This window comes from Nematolebias whitei, chromosome 12 (assembly GCF_014905685.2).
Source record: "Nematolebias whitei isolate Nwh7 chromosome 12, NemWhi1, whole genome shotgun sequence".
Lineage (NCBI taxonomy): Eukaryota > Metazoa > Chordata > Actinopteri > Cyprinodontiformes > Rivulidae > Nematolebias > Nematolebias whitei.
Window position 1 is genome coordinate 34,060,090 of NC_056509.1, and position 20,080 is coordinate 34,080,169.

The following is a 20,080-nucleotide window of genomic DNA, read 5'->3' on the forward strand; positions in this document are numbered from 1 at the left end:
ATAGCTTAAAATAAAAAAAAGACTATAACCCATTGATTTGTTGCCGTATTGAGCTGAAATTTGGTTTGATTGTAGCCGAGAGTGAACCCCAACACAAAATATTGTCAAATCAAAAAGTTAAATTGGCAGCAGTGTGGCAGTCCCTGTCAAAGTTTCTCCAAGAAGTTTCTAGTCATCTTTTCTCTGCCCAGATGACACACAAAGTACCTTCCTACCTTTCTCTATAATTACTGTTGCTGTAGTAGCCCAGTCATCTGGAAGCTATTCTTACCCCCCAGAGCCTTTAACAACTACTCTCTGAACTCTTCACATTCTTCCTTTCTCAGCTTCCACCTTGGTATTCTTCTCTGATTTTACACTTTTTCTCTTCTTGTGTTTGCAATGTTCAATAAGACATAATAATATAATAAAATATAAAAATAAAGCAATTGCTCTTGCAAAGAGAATTTTATATTTTATTATCCCCGAAAAATATAAAAACAAACAAACAAACAAACTACTGGACTTCAACTCTGAAGCTGAAGATGTTTTGCTTCCCATCTGGGAGGTATTATCATCTGGGACGCTTTTTTGATAATACCTCCCGGATGAGAGGCAAAACAGCTTCAGCTCCAGACCAGAAGTCCAGGTCTGTTTGTTTTTTAACTTCTCTTTTTTTGGATTGATCATGAACTGGATGACTGAAAATCTTCACCAGAATATTCTGTTTATTTGAATGTTTGGAAAAAGATGAACACAATCTTTCAGCATTTTGACTAGTTAAAACATATTTTACTCATATTCTTACATGATCATATTCATCATATATTTTAAATTTTGCCAGATATTTGTTTAATTCAATCTATTTCTCAGATCAATAAAGTTTGGGGACACAATTAATATTACAATATATATTAATACTATTATATTATACTATATATATATATATATATATATACATATTTATACTATATATTAATACTGCTCGTGTATATCCTTGTATATTGTTTCTTCGTATCCTTTTATTGCTATTTTTGGGTGTAACTGGGATTTTGAATACACAATTTCGTTCCACCTCATGTAAAATATGTGATGTGAATGACAAAAAGTATCCTTAAACTGCTGCTCATGAACAGTATTTTGTTCAGGCAGCAGTAAGTCGCCAATTGTGACGTCATTTAGGACCTTTGGAACCAACATGGCGTCCAATTCGGTTTTATTCGTTTGTTTGGGTAGGAAATGTTTTGGATTAAATTTGACAAACAAGGATAATATTTTAATCAAACATTGCATGTATTAAGTATATCAAACAGCTAGCATTGTAGTGGTTTGTTTATTGTTTTTATTTCCTTTATTACAAAAGGCAGCTTGAGTGTTTTAGCTAGCTAACTTCCGCCGCTGCGAACTATTCGGGCCTTTTTGATTTACTTAAAATAAAACACATTCAAATCTCATTTGATTTAAATAAGTAAGAATTTGTTTTGACAGGGTCACAAATAAAACGTGGTAAAAAGAATATCTGAAGCAGCTCGTTTTTTATTATTATTTTTAATAAACGCCGGTACCGTATGTGTCTATAAGGAAAAAGGCTGAAGTTCAGCCAAAGCATTTTTTAAAATTCCGAATCAGAGACCAGCGTAGTCAGAAAGTGTTTCAGACGTGTTGCAGTTTGGGTTGACAAAGTTAATTATACCAAATATTCGTCATAGATCAGATTTATTTTAGGAAATCATCAGTTATTGAAGTTTTAGTATTTTGATATAACATTAAACAAATGGTCTTAGTAAATCTGTTAAAGCGAGCAAATGCCCCCAAACTGTTTTAGAATAAATGTAGAAAATAACATTTATTTTTGTTCATCATCATTACTTTAAATTATCATTTATTAAATTTATTTAAAAAAAAATCATAAATCTTATTTTATAACTTTTTTGTAGTGATGGGCAAATGAAGCCTTTCTGAAGCACTGAAGCTTGTTTCGAAAAAGGATTCATTACTCAAAATTTTTCAGTACAGTCCTCTTTGGTGAAATCTTGTGGCCAAAATTTAAAGAGCTGCTTGAAACCACAGCATGAAATGAACCGTTTCATCGTGGTTGTCCAATCGATGGAGTTGACAGCTTTTGATATTTGATGAATAAATAATTTTGACGAATAAACATGTTAGAACATCAGGTATAGCGTGATGCCCCGTTGCTTGTGACTTCTTGACATTTGTAAACACAGATTAAAAAAATTAATATCTAATTCACAATACTAGTTTAGAATGATGCTTGTGCTGCAGGTTTCTTGCCACCATGACCTTGTAATGAACCAGTTTATGTTGACTGTGAGATCAGATTGTAACTTATGTACATATAGTGTTTTTCTAAAGTTTTTTTTCCCCTTGGGATAAAAGTGCTTATGACCTACACTACTAAACAGATAAAGCACAAGGCTAACCGGCTCCATGTCTCACTATGTGTCACTTGCTGGTTTGTTATATTTTGTGCATATTACACCACAAATCCAGCCAGTCATTTATTTCCTAAAGCTCTGAATCAGGTACCAAAGCGGTGACGTAACTTTCGCACTTTCGAAGCATCGGACGTCATTGATCACATCACTTACTAAACGACTCAAGCTTCGACACAGAGCTTCAGAAGAGCTTCAGAAACAGTATTGTTTCTTTTTATACATGCCCCAGCGCTTCAGCTTCAAACAACCCATCGCTACTTTTTTGCAAGTTTTTTTGTTATGCACATGTTTTAGCATGAATATGTTTGTGGTTTTGAACAGGTAATATCTGCAGGTCACCTATTGCTGAAGCTGTCTTTAGGAAGATGGCAACAGACGCTGGTGTTGTCGATAAGGTACTGTCATCTGTAGTTTGTTGCTACATTTATTATTTTTTGCCGTAGTGAAAACATTTTTAGCAAAACATCCATTTTTTGAAGTTATGAATATTTTTCTACATTTTCAAAGAGCAAATGTTTTATATAGATATTTTACAGTCTTGTTCAGTTTTATAAAAACATGATCGTCATATATGGTAAAATATTACATTTGGTAATGAAAAAAATATTTAAAAAAAATGTCAGTTCTTATTTTTGTGTGTGTATATATGTATATATATATATATGTGTGTGTGTGTTATATGGAATAAATGTTCTGTTATAATAATGTAGTAAATGAGAAATGCTGATAAATGTGTCTTACATTTTTTTTATCTGTCCACTGTGAAATATGCTAAACCAACTATACATTTGTGTCAATTTTGTTGTTATTGTTTTCCATTTCTTGCTCTGTCTAGTGGAGGATAGACAGTGCTGCCACCTCCACCTATGAGATAGGAAACCCTCCAGACTACCGTGGGCAAGCCTGCATGAAGAGGCATAACGTGCCCATGAGGCATGTGGCCAGGCAGGTACGACCACACTCACCTCTTAGCAGTAGCTAGCGCCCCCTCTTTGTTCTCTGTTGTTGCAGTGGGTCATTGACAGTGGGGCCACAACTGACTGGAATACAGGCAGTTTACCGGACAGCCGTGGTCTGGCCTGCCTGAAGAAGCATGGCATTGAGACAAGCCACAGGGCCCGACAGGTACAATCAGATGTCTGGCGGCTCCTCATGTAGTTTAATGCTGTTACATAAAACGTGTATCATTTGACACACTTTATTTTGACACAAAAAGTTGTATGAGGTTTTCTAATTTAACCCTTAAAATGAACAAAAACAGATTAAAAATATTTGAAGGAAGAGGCTTGATGGCAGCAGAACAGGGCAGTTCTCCGTGAAAGTGTTGCAGCGTTTACTTTGTTTCTCACTAGTTGTGTTAAAGGCCTTGCATACTCCATAAGAAGCCGCAAAATCGGCTCTCATTGGTGTGTGACAAAAATTTCATTCAATCATGTTGTTCTCAGAGCAACTTCGCCCGACCCTTTTCGACACAAGGCCCGGGTCGAACTTTTTCCTCACAAGAGTTTGTGTCAAGTATTGTGTGATTGGTCAGAAGTTTGTGGGCGTGTTTGTCAATGCGGAAATGTGCTTGGACATTCCTCTGTACTACTCTTCAAGACTCACTAATAGTCAAATGGCCCAAAACTCCTGGATGGAGATCATGCACACATTGTGTACGGAGGAGTCTGTCTGCTGAAGAGTGTGGCGTTTTCTTCATGATAGATTTGTGGCCAAATGACGGATGTAGGGACAGAGTGCAGACCCTGGCCCTTTAGTCTCTAGTTTCTCTTTGGGAACAAATGAGAGTGTTGATCCACATTTATAGTAAGTTTTCTTTTGGCTGCTCCCTTCTTCAGGGGTCACCACAGCGAGCGAACTTGCATGAAAGGTTTGGCAATTTTGCTTGCTGGATGCCCTTCCTGGCGCAACCTGGGCTTGAACCCGCAACCTCAGGATTACAAGACCGCGACAGTGACCACCAAGTTAATCTTCTGTTAACTATTCACGGAGCTGATTGGTCTTTAAGTGTTTTTGTTGGCTGTGAAACAACAAAATAATGTTGTAGAGTCATCCCGCTCTTTCTGGGCGTGTTCTACTTTCATCGCTTTCTAAACTTTGGCGTTCCTACTTCATGACCATCAATTCAAACAAACACTAGGAGAGCTGACATGGAAGGATGAGTGCTTCCTGCTCAGGCCTGTTGAGCTGACCAGTCATCAAGCTTGCCTTGAAATAAAGTTATTTGAGTTGGGTGGGGTGTGGGGTTGTTGAAAGCTGTAGCTTCTGTCTAATTTCCAGTTCTGATGTTTTTTTTATATATATTTATTTTCCCTGTAATGCCAGCGAAACAATAAAATATGCATTATAAAAAGTAATTGAACAGTTTAAAAAATTTTTTTATCGCAGTCTTTGAATAAACACAGTTCTTTTCAACTAAATATAAAAATATAAGCAGTTATTACAATCTTGTAGAAAATAAATACCTTTAATGAAGGAATAAAACAACAACTCATATTTTTTCTGCATACCGTAAAGGAATTTATAAAAAAAAACTTGATGTACTTTTAATAAGGATTCTTCGATTCACTTGTTAGTTGTGGGGTAACTAAACAGTTAAATACTTTAGTTTGTTTACAGTTTGTGTGTAATATCCCAAATTGTAAAGTTTATGAAAGAGGCCAGAAATGACTCCAAAACTGTTGATGCTCAGGAGATTTACCAAGTAGCATTTCAAGCTTTTATTTGTTGGTTCATTTTCAGAGCAGCTTCTACTCATGTCCTTTAAAATGTTTATTTTTTATATGTATAGGACATCTCTGGGGTTTTACTTTGTGCTTGACATGAGCTGTTTTACTCGGGTCGTCTCACAGCACACTGATTCTATCAGAGCCTCATCTAATCTCCCTAAATCCGGCATTCTGGGGGCAAAGTCTCGACCCCAGGCGTAAATGCAACCAAATCCACAAAATGAACTTTGACAAGCTCTTGCCTTTTTATCAGCCTTTTTTATCATTTCTATCACAGTTTTTTTTATGCTCCCATCGTTCCATTTTGCTGAGCTTTTGGTTCGGCCAGCATCCAAACAGTTTGGCCAAGTGGGAGGTTGTTTGGAGACCACTGCATCACCAAAAAAACCCCAAAAAAACAAGCGCTTCTTTACAAGACAAATATTTTCTGTCAACATCTGGAACAAGTAATGTGGAATGTTTTTCTCTTATCAAAATCTGTCAGCCGGCCATCGGACTGATGAAGTGAGAATTTGATTTTATACTCAATTTATTGTTATATCAACATCTGAGGATTGACCAACAGTGCTGGCCAAAATATCATCACCCTGCTATGATCACTTTAACTCCACTTTTCTATCTTGTAGGTTTTGACAGTGCACATTTAAAAATATGTTTTCAATTTAAGATCTTTCCCACCACTATTACTAAAAGCACAAATGTGCTTTAAATCAAAGATTACCGCACGTACCGCTGTACACGTCGCATCGCCGTATAAGCCGCATCAGTCCAAATATGTCTAATAATGTGGAAAAAATAATTAAAAACCGCTTTGCCGTAAAAGTCGCATCAATTATACGTCACCGCTGGCACGTCGTGTTTATGTGTCACTGCGGATCACCTGGAAACGTGGGCTGGTATTGTGCCAAAAATCGATTGGCTGCCAAATGGTGGCCGCGGGAGCGTGCACAGGAGGACTTTAACAAGAATTTAACAAGATTGACGCTTAAAAACAATTATTTGTTTGCATGAAATCATAGCAAATGTGTGTCTCAGTTGAACTTTTCCTTAATAAATACACTTTAATGGTGACATCAGCTGCATTTCGCCTGGGCGGCGCGGCGAAATGAAGCTGATTTGACGTTTGCTCCAGGAGTTTCGGAGCAAGACTAAGGTAGTTTAGTATGGCAAGCCAAGTGTCTCATTAATAGCCACTTTTACCTATTAATGAGATACTTGGCTTGCCATATTACTCAAAGGCCCTCTAGCGGCTGAAAATGGTAGTGTTCAATATTTTCCATGTCAGAATGAATGAAATCATCAGATCTCAGACAAAAATTGGGTTATAAATATGGGGAAAACATATATTAGTCACTTTGGTGTATAAGTCGCAGGACATGCAAATTTATGCAAAAAGGTGCGACTTATACAGCAAAAAGTATGGCACTAATATTAATTTACATTTAATGCATTAGTTTAGGTTTATTTTGTTTTGTTTGTTTTATGGAAAGGGTTTAAGGTTATTTCTAAAATAGCTTGGTAATGTTAGACATTATAAAATCAAGCTCAGATCAAGTATTTATTAAATATAAAGTGTTTTATAGATGGGGACCACAACTTTGTGCACAGGAAGACATAAGTGACTAATTTGGGTAAAATACTTTTGTATCGACTGAACTGGTTCTGTAAAGATCAACAAGCTCAAGAATTTTATTCAAGTTAGAAATGTTTGTGATTATAAACAGTATTCATGTTTTTGTTTTTTTATTTTGCTTCTTATTAACTGCAGTTATACGACCTTTTATTTATGATGACAACAGTCACGTACACATAGATGGAAATAAAGTAGTTTATAACTTTTATAGATATGTTTTTCTTCCAGTCTTTATTATTTTGTTCTGGTGTTTTTTATAGCTTGATCTGTTTTTAATTAGTTTTCTTCTAATTTAATTAGGGTCAGTTTAATTATATAACTATTTTGGTTATTAATGTTAAAATGTTTAATGTACATATGTTTTATAAATGGTATCAAAAAATGTTTTTGTTTAAAAGGCCCAGCAGTTTATCGTTACATCTTTTTTTTTACATAGCATCTATTTATACCTTCCTTTTGTTTTTAAATATTGCTCCTCACTGCTCACTCTCAACCAGGTATTTGCAGAATCAGTCCAAGATGTGTGTCAGCCCTGTAAATCTTTTTTTCTTCTATTTTTTTTAATCGAGGATTATTGCTGCATCATTTGAACTGTGGGAGTGTCAGGTCAGCAGGAGCACAGAGATCAACACTCGCACACCGTGATTACACACAGATTACTGCCATGCGTGAGAGAGGGGTGTGAGAATAATGCCTCACCATAATAAAATAATACATCAGTTTTGACAAAACCCACCTGCTGTTACATGAACATATATGTCCATATTTATGAAAAATCAGTCTCTTTTTTTTTAGCATTTCTTAACCACTTATTTGCTTATTTTACAAAGTTAACTCCCACAAGATTCAGTCTCAATAAGCTGCAACTAAACAAAGTAAATACTGTGCAGACATACCTGCACATGTGCAGTTCAAGTTCACTCTTTTTCTGAAATTATTCATAAATTTTAATAGGATGGATTTTTGTAATTTAGTCAGCAATAGTAACGCGGTGAAAATAGATTTTAAACACTCAGGAGAAGTTGTTTTCAGCACAAAAAGAGGGCAGTAATAAGCTGGTTACCTTGCAGAAGATTTGAGATTTGCAGCCTGTTGACTCTTGAACTCTGAACTTTCGGCTCACGATGACGCAGAAATAGAGATTTTACCTCGAATTTGAAAAGCCTGGAGTAATAAGTTCATTGACCGTCCTGCCTTTTTTTTCTTTAAAGCTTTTAACTCAGTGGTCCCCAACCTTTTTTTGCGCTTCGGACCGGTTTAATGTCAGACATTATTTTCACGGACTGGCCTTTAAGGTATGGTGGATAAATACAACAAAATAAAATGATACGACCGGCATAAAAACTGGTTTTCTAAATGTAATAATAAACATGAATCCAGTCTGTATGCAACTTTATTAGCAGCGTCCTCGTAACATCTCACCCACTCGCCTTCTCACACCTGTTCTCGTGAACATATCACTCCTGTCCTGCAGAAGCTCCATTGACTCCATGTCACTCAGCGCATCCATTTCAAGATCCTCCTCATCACAGTCAAAGCCCTCCATACCTGACCGACCTACTCCATCACCACACTCCTTCTCATTCCCTCCGCTCCTATGATGCCAACCTTCTCTCTCTCCCCTGTAGGACCAAGCTCCCAACCTGGGGAGACAGAACCATCTCCATCACTGCCCGCCCCCCTCCCCCCCCCTCTGGCACTCACTGTCCCAATTGTTTTGTACCTGCTTCGATCTCCCCACTTTTAAGAAAGAACTCAAAACCCACCTGTTTTAAAATAGCTTTTAATGTTTAAATTTGCCCTTTTTGTGTGTTTTTATGTGTTGCATTGCTGATTTTATATGTTTTGGACTCCTGTAAAGTGTCTTTGAGTACAGTGGTCCCTCCTTTATTGCGGGGGATATGTACCCTGAAGCCCCGCGATAAGTGAAAAACCGCAAAGTAGGAGTAGTAGTACAAGTAGTAAGTAGTAGTTTATTTTAGTATTTATATATATATATATATATATATATATATATATATATATATATATATAGAGAGAGAGAGAGAGAGAGAGAGAGAGAGAGAGAGAGAGAGAGATATTAAGACGTTTTAAACCCTTCCCACACTTGCAGTATTCTAAACGATGTTTCTAAACTCTAAGCGCTCTAAAAGAGCACAGAATGTCATGATTTCCCTCTCTGCCTCCGCTGCTCTCTGCCACCTGCAAGCGTTCTTGGCCACGCCCACTTTCCCGCTCTGCACAGAGAACAGCTGATCAGCTGTTCAGCTGCAGGAGGAAGTTTATCCTTCAGTTTGGGCTGCACAAGTGTGCAGCAGGTGCTAAATAATTTAAAATAATTTATTTCAAATAAAAATTCCATGCCGATCGTGCGGCTCATACATCAATCAGCCAATTGTTTGTCATGTCCAATCTTATTTTGAAAAACCGTGATAGCGCGAGGCTGCGATAAATGAATTGTGAAGTATTGAGGGACTACTGTACGTAGAAAAACGTTATACAAATAAAATGTATTATTATGATTATTATTATTATTACCATCGCACCAACATCGTAACATGAGTAACGGCCTCTCAGCCCCACACTCTGGTCGTAATAGTAAAGGTTAAACAGGATGTTGATGCAAATACCAAGTGGGTCTCACTCACCACATTAAAACTCAGAAATGCTACGCATGAATGAGATTTGGGCTTCCTACCCGTTTTCCGGTCACTCTTTGTCCGGCAGGTTGGAAAATACCACCCACCCCGGCAATGTAGAACTGATCTTCGCATGTGCGCCGAACGGAAACTGAAACTAACCACTTGTGTATGTTGACCTGCGGCAAGAGTGAGTCATAGACTGATGTGGTGGAGAATCCGGTGGTTTTTTCAAATATGTATATATATTATTTCTCTCCTGTGCGACCTGGTACCAATTGACCCATGGACGGGTACCGGTCCGAGGCCCGGTGTTTGGGGACCAGTGTTTTAACCGATCACCAAAAGATGTGTACAGTTTGATCGAGTCTTCTGAGTCTACCAGTCGTAAATGTTTGTCATTGGTATAACAACCAGCAACTTCGCTAGACTCCGTTAAGTTTGATTTCCACTACATGTCCTGGTTTTAAGATTACAATTCAAAATGTGGACAGAAAGAAGACAGCCTATGTTTGGTAATGAATGATGTTTTCTGCTGAGGACACCCCCCCCCCCCCCACACACACACACACCTCCCTGAAGGACCAGAGGGAGTCTCTGCTGACTGTGTGGTTCCCACAGAGAGCTAAAACTAATATGTGCTTTGTTCTGCTTCTCTATCTCACTTCCAGATAACCAAAGATGATTTCACGAGCTTCGAATATATTCTGTGCATGGATGAGAGCAATTTAAGGTAAGGTTATTGTTTTTTTTTTATTATTTATTGGCTTGCACTGAAACTGCCGAAGGTCGCGGTTTAAATCAGGTGTCCCGTCTTCATAACGATGGTTGTTTGGGCTCAGGAAAACACACACATTTGTTTAAAAATGGTGGAAACACTGAGCTATGACTAACTTGTTGGTGAATGCCTTCCCTTTAATGAGCACTATCCTTTCTTAAGCCCTTCCCAAAGGTCATGGGGAGGGATATTTTTTGCTACTTTGAACGTTTAGGGATCATTTTGAGATCACATGCTTGTGGCAGATCTGATCTGTAAGCAGCTTACTGAGTTCTTTGAATGCCTCGTCTTCCCCCCACCCCCCTTCATTTTCCTCCCTCGTACTTTTTCCAGACAAAAACACTTTATTTATTATTTTACTTCTTGTTTCTTTGCTTTTTTTGTTTAAAGATATTTTTACTTCAAGAACTCAGTTTGCACAACTATCGTTCAGTTTTGTGTACTATGAATAATCTAAATATTTTTAATGATTTGAGACATTAATCACACAGATGCCTGTATTATTTTGTGAAAGGTGCTCGTAAAAGGCAAGATATAGACCCTGCTTTAAATCTACTTGGCATTCTACCCAACATCAAATAAGGTTCTGATACAGATCCCGGGCTCTCAAGCTAAAACCCTCGCGTGATGTCGTTTCCTGCACTGACACTTCTGGACTTGTGTATCTTCTCTGGTCCCCACAGTGATTTGAAAAGGAAGGCAAACTCCGTGAAAAACAAAAAAGCCAAAATTGAGCTTCTTGGTTCCTATGATCCTCAGAAGCAGCTGATCATCAGAGATCCTTATTATGTAAGTATTTAGGCTAATGCATATGTTTACTGTTTTCTAGCTTTAAGATATACCAAGCACCAGCAGCCTTTGACCCCACACAGGATCAACTGGGTATAGAAAATGGATGGATAAACAACTTGATTTTGTAAAAACAGGAATGCAGACATAATCTTTAGCTTCTGTTGATGTCAATACTTGCTAAAAAGAAAGTAACTCCTTTCCCAGACAACAAAATGCTAAAAAGTAGTAATAAAAAGTTCACGAGGAGCTTACATTTCATAAAAATCTTTGTCTGTACTTTTTATTTTTTTTTGTACTTACTGACTTTTCTGTTTGTGTCACTGCCACACCTTTTTGTTAATTAATCCCTAAAATCACAATTGAAACATCTTGGTTTGTTTTTACGATAATTACAAATGCTAATCTTTTAAATGTGTAAAAATTTTTCTTTCACAACTCCCTCCTTTATAATACGACCTTTCACTGAGTAACACAGGGTGTAAAATGTAAATAAAAGCCAAATACAATGTTCTATTATTTTAAATAACATTATCATTTGCATTAATAGTAACAAAGACGACATATAAAATGCTGATTTTGTCAAGTTCACATGTTTCAAAACTTGGGCTCAGTGGTTTTTTTTTTTATACAAAGTGCAGGAAGCCACTAATAAAGATGTGGAGTTTATTATTAAACAAAGTGCATCGTCTCCCAACTAATTAGTTTGATTTGTAACAGGTTTAGGAACATGTGTGTGGAAAGAAACATTTTAGAAAAGCAGTCTTTCAAAAGTAAAAACTTTAAAGGCAGAAAAGACCAAAGAGTTTTTTTTAATCCCTTTTTGAGACCAATAAAAGAAGTTTAAAGAAAAAGAAGAATATGAGGATTTCTTATTATGTTTAAAGCTTATGTCAATGATCATTGTCATCACACAATTGAATTTTCAGTTCAATTCAGTTTATTTATATAGCTCACAACAGAAGTCATCAGAAACATTCACATACATAAAAAGTCCGTTAATAATGTTATTTATCTAACGAGCCAACAGATTGCTTTGAGTCTTCACTTCGTCACAGTCTCTCAAGCATGAAGGCAACAGTGGAAAGTAAAAACTCCCTCATGAAGAAACCTCCATCAGAGCCAGGCTCAGGACAAGCGGCCATCTGCTTCGACACAACGTCAAAAATGAAAAGTTTTTTCTTATTTCAGCATCACAATAATAAAACAATCTGCATGGATGCAACAGAGGGTTAGGAAATTTAACAAATATGCAAACTGCTGATGTTCAAAGTTATTTTTGATCAAGGGTTTTTACATTATAGGTTTTCTTGGAGAAAATCAATATATTTTCTGAATAAAATAATCGAAGTTCATGCTCAATAATCCAGGTAAAAAAATTCCAACAAAGTTCAGTTAGGTCATCTGGACTGTTTCTTTTTTGTTTGTTTAAAGATTTCTTCCAAAGGACTTCATCAGTCAGAGGAGCCACAACAAACTGAGTCCCACAAGCAGCACACTCACATAGTGGACCATTCAGTTTGCTGGCGATAAGATGGTATCTGGGGCCTGCCCTCTCCCCTGTCGACTGAGGCAGCTATAGCCGAAGTGGTTCAAAACATCAAAAGTTCTTGCTCTGATGAAGTTGATGCTCATGAACCATTTTAGCCATGGCTGCCTCAGAGGAGTCGACGGGGGAGAGGACAGACTCAGAAACCATCATATCACCATCAAACTGGTTGGTCCACTATGTGAGTGTGCTGCTTGTGGGACTGAGTTTGTTGTGGCTCCTCGGATTGATGAAGTCCTTTGGATGAAGGATGAAACGTCTCAGCAAAATTTCCTTTTGGCTTGTTAATTTATCTTCTCAAAAGCTCTTTTTTTAAACCTCCCCACCCTTCCAACCCACATCAGAAACATTTTCTTTTAGGATTTTGATATTCATGGTACAAAAACCAATATTTAGGGCCTACTTTTCAGATAAATTAAATCAAGCAGTAAATGGACTGTACTTATATCAATATACAGGTGCTGGTCATAAAATTAGGATATCATGAAAAAGTTGATTTATTTCAGTAAATCCATTCAAAAAGTGAAACTTGTATATTATATTCATTTATTACACACAGACTGATATATTTCAAATGTTTGTCTTTTTGTTGATGACTATAACTGACAACTAATGAAAACCCCAAATTCAGTATCTCAGAAAATTAAAATATTACTTAAGACCAATAAAAAAAAAAGATTTTTAGAAATGTTGGCCAACTTTAAAGTATGAACATGAAAAGTATGAACATGTGCAGCATCAATACTTAGTTGGGGCTCCTTTTGCCTGGATTACTGCAGCAATGCAGCGTGACATGGAGTCGATCAGTCTGTGGCTCTGCTCAGGTGTTATGAGTCCAGGTTGCTCTGATAGTGGCCTTCAGCTCTTCTGAATTGTTGGATCTGGTGTATCACATCTTCCTCTTCACAATACTCCATAGATTTTCTTTGGGGTTAAGGTCAGGTGAGTTTGCTGGCCAGTTAAAAACAGAGATACCATGGACCTTAAACCAGGTACTTGTAGCTTTGGCACTGTGTGCAGGTGCCAAGTCCTGTTGGAAAATGAAATCTGCATCTCCATAAAGTTGGTCAGCAGCAGGAAGCAGGAAGTGTCTAAAACTTCCTGGTAGACAGCTGCGTTGACCTTGGACCTCAGAAAACACAGTGGACCAACACCAGCAGATGGCATGGCACCCCAAACCATCACTGACTGTGGAAACTTGACACTGGACCTCAAGCAACATGGATTCTGTGCCTCTCCTCTTCCTCCAGACTCTGGGACCTTGATTTCCAAAGGAAATGCAAAATTTATCTTCATCAGAGAACATCACTTTGGACCACTCAGCATCAGTCCCAGGCGAGACACTTCTGACGCCGTCTCTTGTTCAAGAGTGGCTTGACACAAGGAATGCGACAGCTGAAACCCATGTCTTGCATATATCGGTGCATGGTGGTTCTTGAAGCACTGACTCCAGCTGACTTTTTGTGAATCTCTCCCACAGTTTGGAATGGGTTTTGTTACACCATCCTCTCCAGGGTGCAGTTATCCATATTGCTTGTACACTTTTTTCTATCACATCTTTTCTTTCCCTTTGTCTCTCTATTAATGTGCTTGGACACAGAGCTCTGTGAACAGCCAGCCTCTTTAGCAATGACCTTTTGTGTCTTGCCCTCCTTGTGCAAGGTGTCACTGGTCGTCTTTTGGACAACTGTCAAGTCAATAGTCTTCCCCATGATTGTGTAGCCTACAGGACTAGACTGAGACCATTTAAAGGCCTTTGAATGTGTTTTGCCTTAATTACCTGATTAGAGTGTGGCACCAAGTGTCTTCAATATTGAACATTTTCACAATATTCAAATTTTCTTCAGATACTGAATTTGGGGTTTTCATTGGTTGTCAGTTATAATCATCAACATTAAAAAAATAAACATTTGAAATGTATCAGTCTGTGTGTAATGAATGAATATAATATACAAGTTTCACTTTTTGAATGGAATTACTGAAGTAAACCAACTTTTTCATGATATTCTAATTTTATGACCAGCACTTGTATGTACTTATACTTCTATGATCCAACCCGGATACTCAGATCACTTTACAACCCAATCCGTGCCCTCGTTTACCCATCCACACACATTAGTACAGCACTCTACTGCAACTGTTACAAAGCTAAACTGAGTAAATCAGTTTAGCTGATTTACAATTCATCTACTTTCAGCTAATTTCACCTCAGATTTGGCAACTCAAATCATTCTGTAGAGACCAATCGGGGCGTTTTATATCACATTCATACACCGATGGGGCACACATCGGTGGCAGTGAGGGGTTCAGTGTCTGACACAGGGACACTTCGACAAGTGGCTGCATAAACCTCCAACTCTCTCATTGGAGGACAACAGCTCTAACCCCTTAGCCACAGCTGACAAAAATGGTCGTACTGCTCTTTAAAATACTACATTCTGTGTTGTAAAATGGTTTAAAGAGAGTAATAAACAACAGGAACCATTACACAGTGCAGCCTTTTATTTGTGCTCATGGTTCTGGTTTGTGTCAGTGCTCAGGTGCATGTGGTAGTTGTACGCTCTGCACTCTTTAATCCACGTTTCATTCAAGCAGCTTCTCAAACCACCAGTGTTTAGTTGTAAAATAGATCAGTTCAAGCTTCACGGTATTTGTTAGACAACATCTCCCAGTCTGTGCTCAGGCAGTGCCTCGTTAGTTTTATTTTTTTAATTTTTTGGTATTTTTCAATAAGGTGTCTTCATGCCGCATGGCTCCGTTCTTTTATTCTTAACTTACTCTCTCTGCAGTGAAAAATGCTTCCAGATGATTTGAGCAAGGCTTCTTGGCTGCACTTTATTACTCTTAATGATTGTGATTCAGGAAAAAAAAAATCAGGAATTGGGAAAAGCACGAGAAAGGCTGCAAAGTTTCAGTAACAGTGAAGTCGCATCGATAGCTCGTGTGGTTTTGATCACTTTTTAAAATGTTTTTTTAGAGAATATTTGGTCAAATCTCAGAAGTATTCATTGCACTGTATGGTTTTGTTGATAAATATGTATTTTGTTTGTGTTGGTTCCTGTTTTTACTGCTCTGTTACGTACAGTGGAGCCCACGTCCCAAATAAAACCGTCATCACATCATTAGGAAGGTGGCTGGAGAGGAGCTTATAGACTGTCAGTTTTATAGAAGTGTTGACAGTTGTATTAGGCTCTCATTGCTTTATGTGATGATTAGCTTGTGTGTTTTTGTACGTCTCTACAAGAGCTTCTGATAATATTTGTGGCTTTGGGAAGAATATTGACCACTATTCTGGGGGTTATGGCCCCTCGCCAGCAGCCTAAAGAGATCGCAAACGTCCTCAGTGACCACAGTCACCATGTTAACATAATTTGAAACAAACACACATTGTTTCTCTAAAGAGATCGTAATGAGCTTAATGCTACAGTGAATGCATCATTTTCATTCTTTTGGGTTTTCTTGTTATTTACTGAAAGAGACACACTGAGTACACACAGATGGACTCACAAAACACATCGTTTACAAGGTTTGATCATTTCTTGTGGCAGTAAAAGTATCTTTAATCTTCCAGATTGGGCCTATAAAATTAAATGGTTTCACTTGTTCTTTATTAGCAGACAGGTCATTGGGCTTCAACTGCTGGAAGCGAGTTGGCAACTCAAAGTTGCGAGATAATTACAAGAAGATAAGCTAATTTTCCGTTGCAGTTTAACTGAAGTGTTCAAGCTTTTTAAGCATTTTTGAAAATCGTGGCCTTGTTTTGTCTGCAAAACTGTACTTTAGTTCATCCGTCTATCCATCCATCCATTATCTTTACCCACTTCTTCCTTTATGGGTCACGGGGGTCACTGGTGCCCATGTCCAGTCATCACTGTGCAAGAGGCAGGGGACACCCTGGACAGGTCTCCAGTCCATCACAGAGACACAAAGAGACAAACAACCATTCACTCTCTCTCTCACACCTAGGGACAATTTAGAGTTACCAATCAGCCTAACATGCATGTTTTTGTTCTGTGGGAGGAAACCGGAGTACATGGAGAAAACCCACACATGCATGAAGAGAACTCGGATGGATGGATGGATGGATGGATGGATGGATAATGAAAACATAACATATATATGTTATGTTTTCAAAATAAAAGCGACTAAGGCATCTTCCACTGATTCGGGGAAATGTAGAACGCCGGATAATGCTTTGACACATTTTGTAGACTTCCTCTTTAATGTTTGCCAAAAGTTGCAGCCCAGTGAGAGACGGCCTTTAGCATTTTGGTCCATTCCCAAGCTTACTGAAAACTGATCGATTTGTCAGGTAACTATTACACCTTGATCCTCAGATCAATTCTAAGGCTTTAGTTGGCAGAAATATTTGATAGTTTACTGAGAAATTTTGATTATCTCCATGAATTTTGCTTCCTACGTCTAGTTAATCTGGATATTTCACAGCAGATTTCATTAAAGAAACAAATAGTTCTCCAGTTATCCAGTTTGTAGAAAACTAAGTAAAAGTAGAAAGATTTTTTTTATCCCTAATAAACAAAATAGCCTCAGATTTAGTTGTGGTATTCTTTACATTTTTTTTTTTAAATCTTTATTTTACCAGTAAGAAATCCATTGAGATCAATCAATCTCTTTTACTCTTTTTAACTGAACAGAAAAACTATATTACTCTTTATAATTTTTAAAACTTTGAACTAGACTGTTTAATTCATGCACACATTCTAACGTCTGGTTTGTTTTTACAACGTGATCCAAAACTTATTTGTAGTTGAGATAACTACCGGTAACTGTGTCTGTGAAAAATGTAGAAATCTGATGCCAGTAGAACACTCAGAAACCTCAACTGTTTATAAAATATGCTAAACCAATTTGTGATGCGTTTTAGAATATTTTCCAGCTTCTCTGGACATGGGGTTTGTATGTTTATAAAAGTTATTTCAAAGGGAGTGGAAAAACGTTAAAACCACAGAAAACAGTAACGTCCAAGGTATTAAAAGTATTAATGTCAGAGGGTTTTGGATGCAGAATCAGCCAGACAAGAGTATAAAAACAATGAAAACAGTTTTATTGATATTGGCAGCTGCAGGAGGGAGTCAGGATCAGAACGGAGAACAAGTCTTCAAAAGCAGGCGGGATGAGAGCCACCTGACAGAGCGTGCAGGGGTCACCAGCACTGGTTGCAGGGCAGCTGCGATGGAGCACTGTGATGAACGGGGTCTGTAGGACAAACCAAGAACGGGGTCTGAGAGACGAAGCAGGGGTCATGCACAGGTCGTCAGAGGTCCAAGAACAAATCCAAAAGGTCGACCGGTCGAAGCAGATGGCCGCTTGTCCTAAGTCTGGTTCTGCTGGAGGTTTCTTCCTCATGAGGGAGTTTTTCCATTCCACTGTTGCCTTCATGCTTGCTCAAGATGAGTTCTGCTATGAACTCAAAGCAGTCTGCTCCTCAGATCAGTATGTTGTCAACTTTTATAAATATGAACGTTTCTGTTCAGCGCCCTGAGATGACTTCTGTTGTGACTTGGCGCTCTATAAATAAACTGAACTGAATTGAAATCGAAATTAGTTACAATTATGAGCACATGGCTGCAACCTTTTTTTTTTAAATTAATTCTTTCTTCTTCTTCTTAGGGAAGTGACGAAGACTTCGAAAAGGTGTATGAACAGTGTGTTCGTTGCTGCAAAGCTTTTCTGGAGATGAACTCCTAACCAGCTTCAACCATGAAGCATCTTTCCTCAATCTGACGGACGAGCAGCAATTATCAACCTAATGTGATTAGGTTGTGAAACAAATGCATTTATCATGTGGAGAGACCACATACATTTTTGGTTCTAGGATTGTAAATGTTATACAAGCTACATTCAGAGTAGTGCTGGATCTACATGTTTGTAGCCTGAAAATCTGAGTAACTAATAAATTTACGTTAATTTAAAAAGAGTTTTGTTTGTCCACAAACTATTTGCATCTACTATAAATCATTTGCATGAATGAAATGCATGAAGTGTTAAAAAAGGTAAACGCTGACGGGGTCAAAGTGTATCCTGTGTTGTTTAATTTTAGTTAAAACCTTAGTGCAAGAAATAAAACTATATAAATATTTCAACTTCAAACCATTAAAAGGTTTCTGAATACAAAATATAGGTTTGTACGCTCAATCATCCAGGTAGATAACAACAAAAAATGTTAAATCATGTCATCTGGACCAGTTTCTTTAAGGGAGAAACATTTTGTCTCCCATCCAGATGACTTTGTCAGTCTGCAGCCTGCCAACCAGATCTGTCCCAGAACAATTTCTGAGATTCCAACAGGTTGGCTTGAAACGCAGCAGTGAAGGCTACCTATGGGACAGATCTGGTTGGCAGGCCGTAGACTGACAAAGTCCTCTGGATGGGACACGAAACGTTTCTCACTTAAAGAAACTGGTCCAGATGACATGATTTAATTGTTCCTGAATACAGTTATGTGTGTGCTGAACCTGAACAAAAGACTACTAATTTTATATAACTAATATTTTCGACAAACACTGTAAAGCAAAAAATAAATACATAAAAATCCAGTGATAGTTCAGATCTTTTGTAGTGGGGTTCTGTAGAAAGGATATGAAGAATCGCTGCAGATAGCTTTTTAAATGACTTCAGTTTGGACAAAAGTGTTCAAATCTGACCGAACTGGTGAACTAACAGGTAGTTCAAGCAGGACAATAAGAACTTGGTTCAGATCTATGTTCAAGGTTCTTTATTGTCATTCACATCACATGTGGTACATGAGGTGGAACGAAATTGTGTACTCAAGGTTACACCCCAAAATAGCAAAAATATAACGTATAGAAAGAAACTGTATATAAGGATCTAAGATATACACTAAACAATAATAATACAATATGGTGTATTAAACAGCAGCCTGAACATGAGTCTGTTGTGAGCAAATGGGTATGAAGATAGCAGTTTAAAGACAAAAAAATCAGCAGCATGGATAATCAGCAGCACGGATAAAGTGACAAATCACCAATTAAAGTAACTTTACAGTGGTTATTCTGGTTAGGGATTTATGAGTTTTAACAGCCTCAGGGTAGAAGCTGTTCCTCAGTCTAGTGGTTCTACACTTAATGCTCCTTAACCTCCTTCCTGAGGGGAGTGGGGCAAAATGTGTGTGCGCTGGGTGAGTGGGGTCCTTCATGATGCAGGTGGCCCTCTTCCTGCATCTGGAGGTGTAGATGTCTGTGATGGTGGGGAGAATGACTCCAACAGTCTTCTTCTTCACCACTCTGCAGTCAATCTTCTTGATCTGGTGGCATCTGTGCACTTCCTGTTAGCTTGATGTAACTGGCCCATGTCTCTTGTTGGGTAAAGTTTTATTCTTTGCATTTTTTCTCTTTATTTTTTGTTGTTAGGTTCATTGATAACCGCGGTAGATGTGGCTGAGACCGAATGGTCTCTGTGTCTGTGATGGACGTGTGACCTGTCCAAGGTGTCCCCCTCTTCTCGCACATTGAACATGAGCACCAGCGACCCCCATGACCCGTAAAGG

At 37.9% G+C, this 20,080-nt stretch overlaps 1 protein-coding gene across 2 annotated transcripts; it reads left to right on the forward strand.

The window, feature by feature from the left end:
• Positions 1–1,161: 1,161 nt before the first annotated feature.
• On the forward strand, positions 1,162–18,301 carry acp1 (acid phosphatase 1). Of its 2 annotated transcripts, none has more exons than XM_037685465.1 (6): positions 1,162–1,211; positions 2,757–2,830; positions 3,271–3,384; positions 10,108–10,169; positions 10,898–11,003; positions 18,184–18,301. In XM_037685465.1, the coding sequence occupies exons 1-6, from the start codon at positions 1,178–1,180 to the stop codon at positions 18,259–18,261; spliced, it is 468 nt and encodes a 155-aa protein (XP_037541393.1). In that variant the 5' UTR covers positions 1,162–1,177; the 3' UTR covers positions 18,262–18,301. The 2 variants fall into 2 exon arrangements, with proteins under 2 accessions (XP_037541393.1, XP_037541394.1); XM_037685466.1 differs by lacking the exon at positions 3,271–3,384 and adding an exon at positions 3,447–3,560.
• Positions 18,302–20,080: the final 1,779 nt, after the last annotated feature.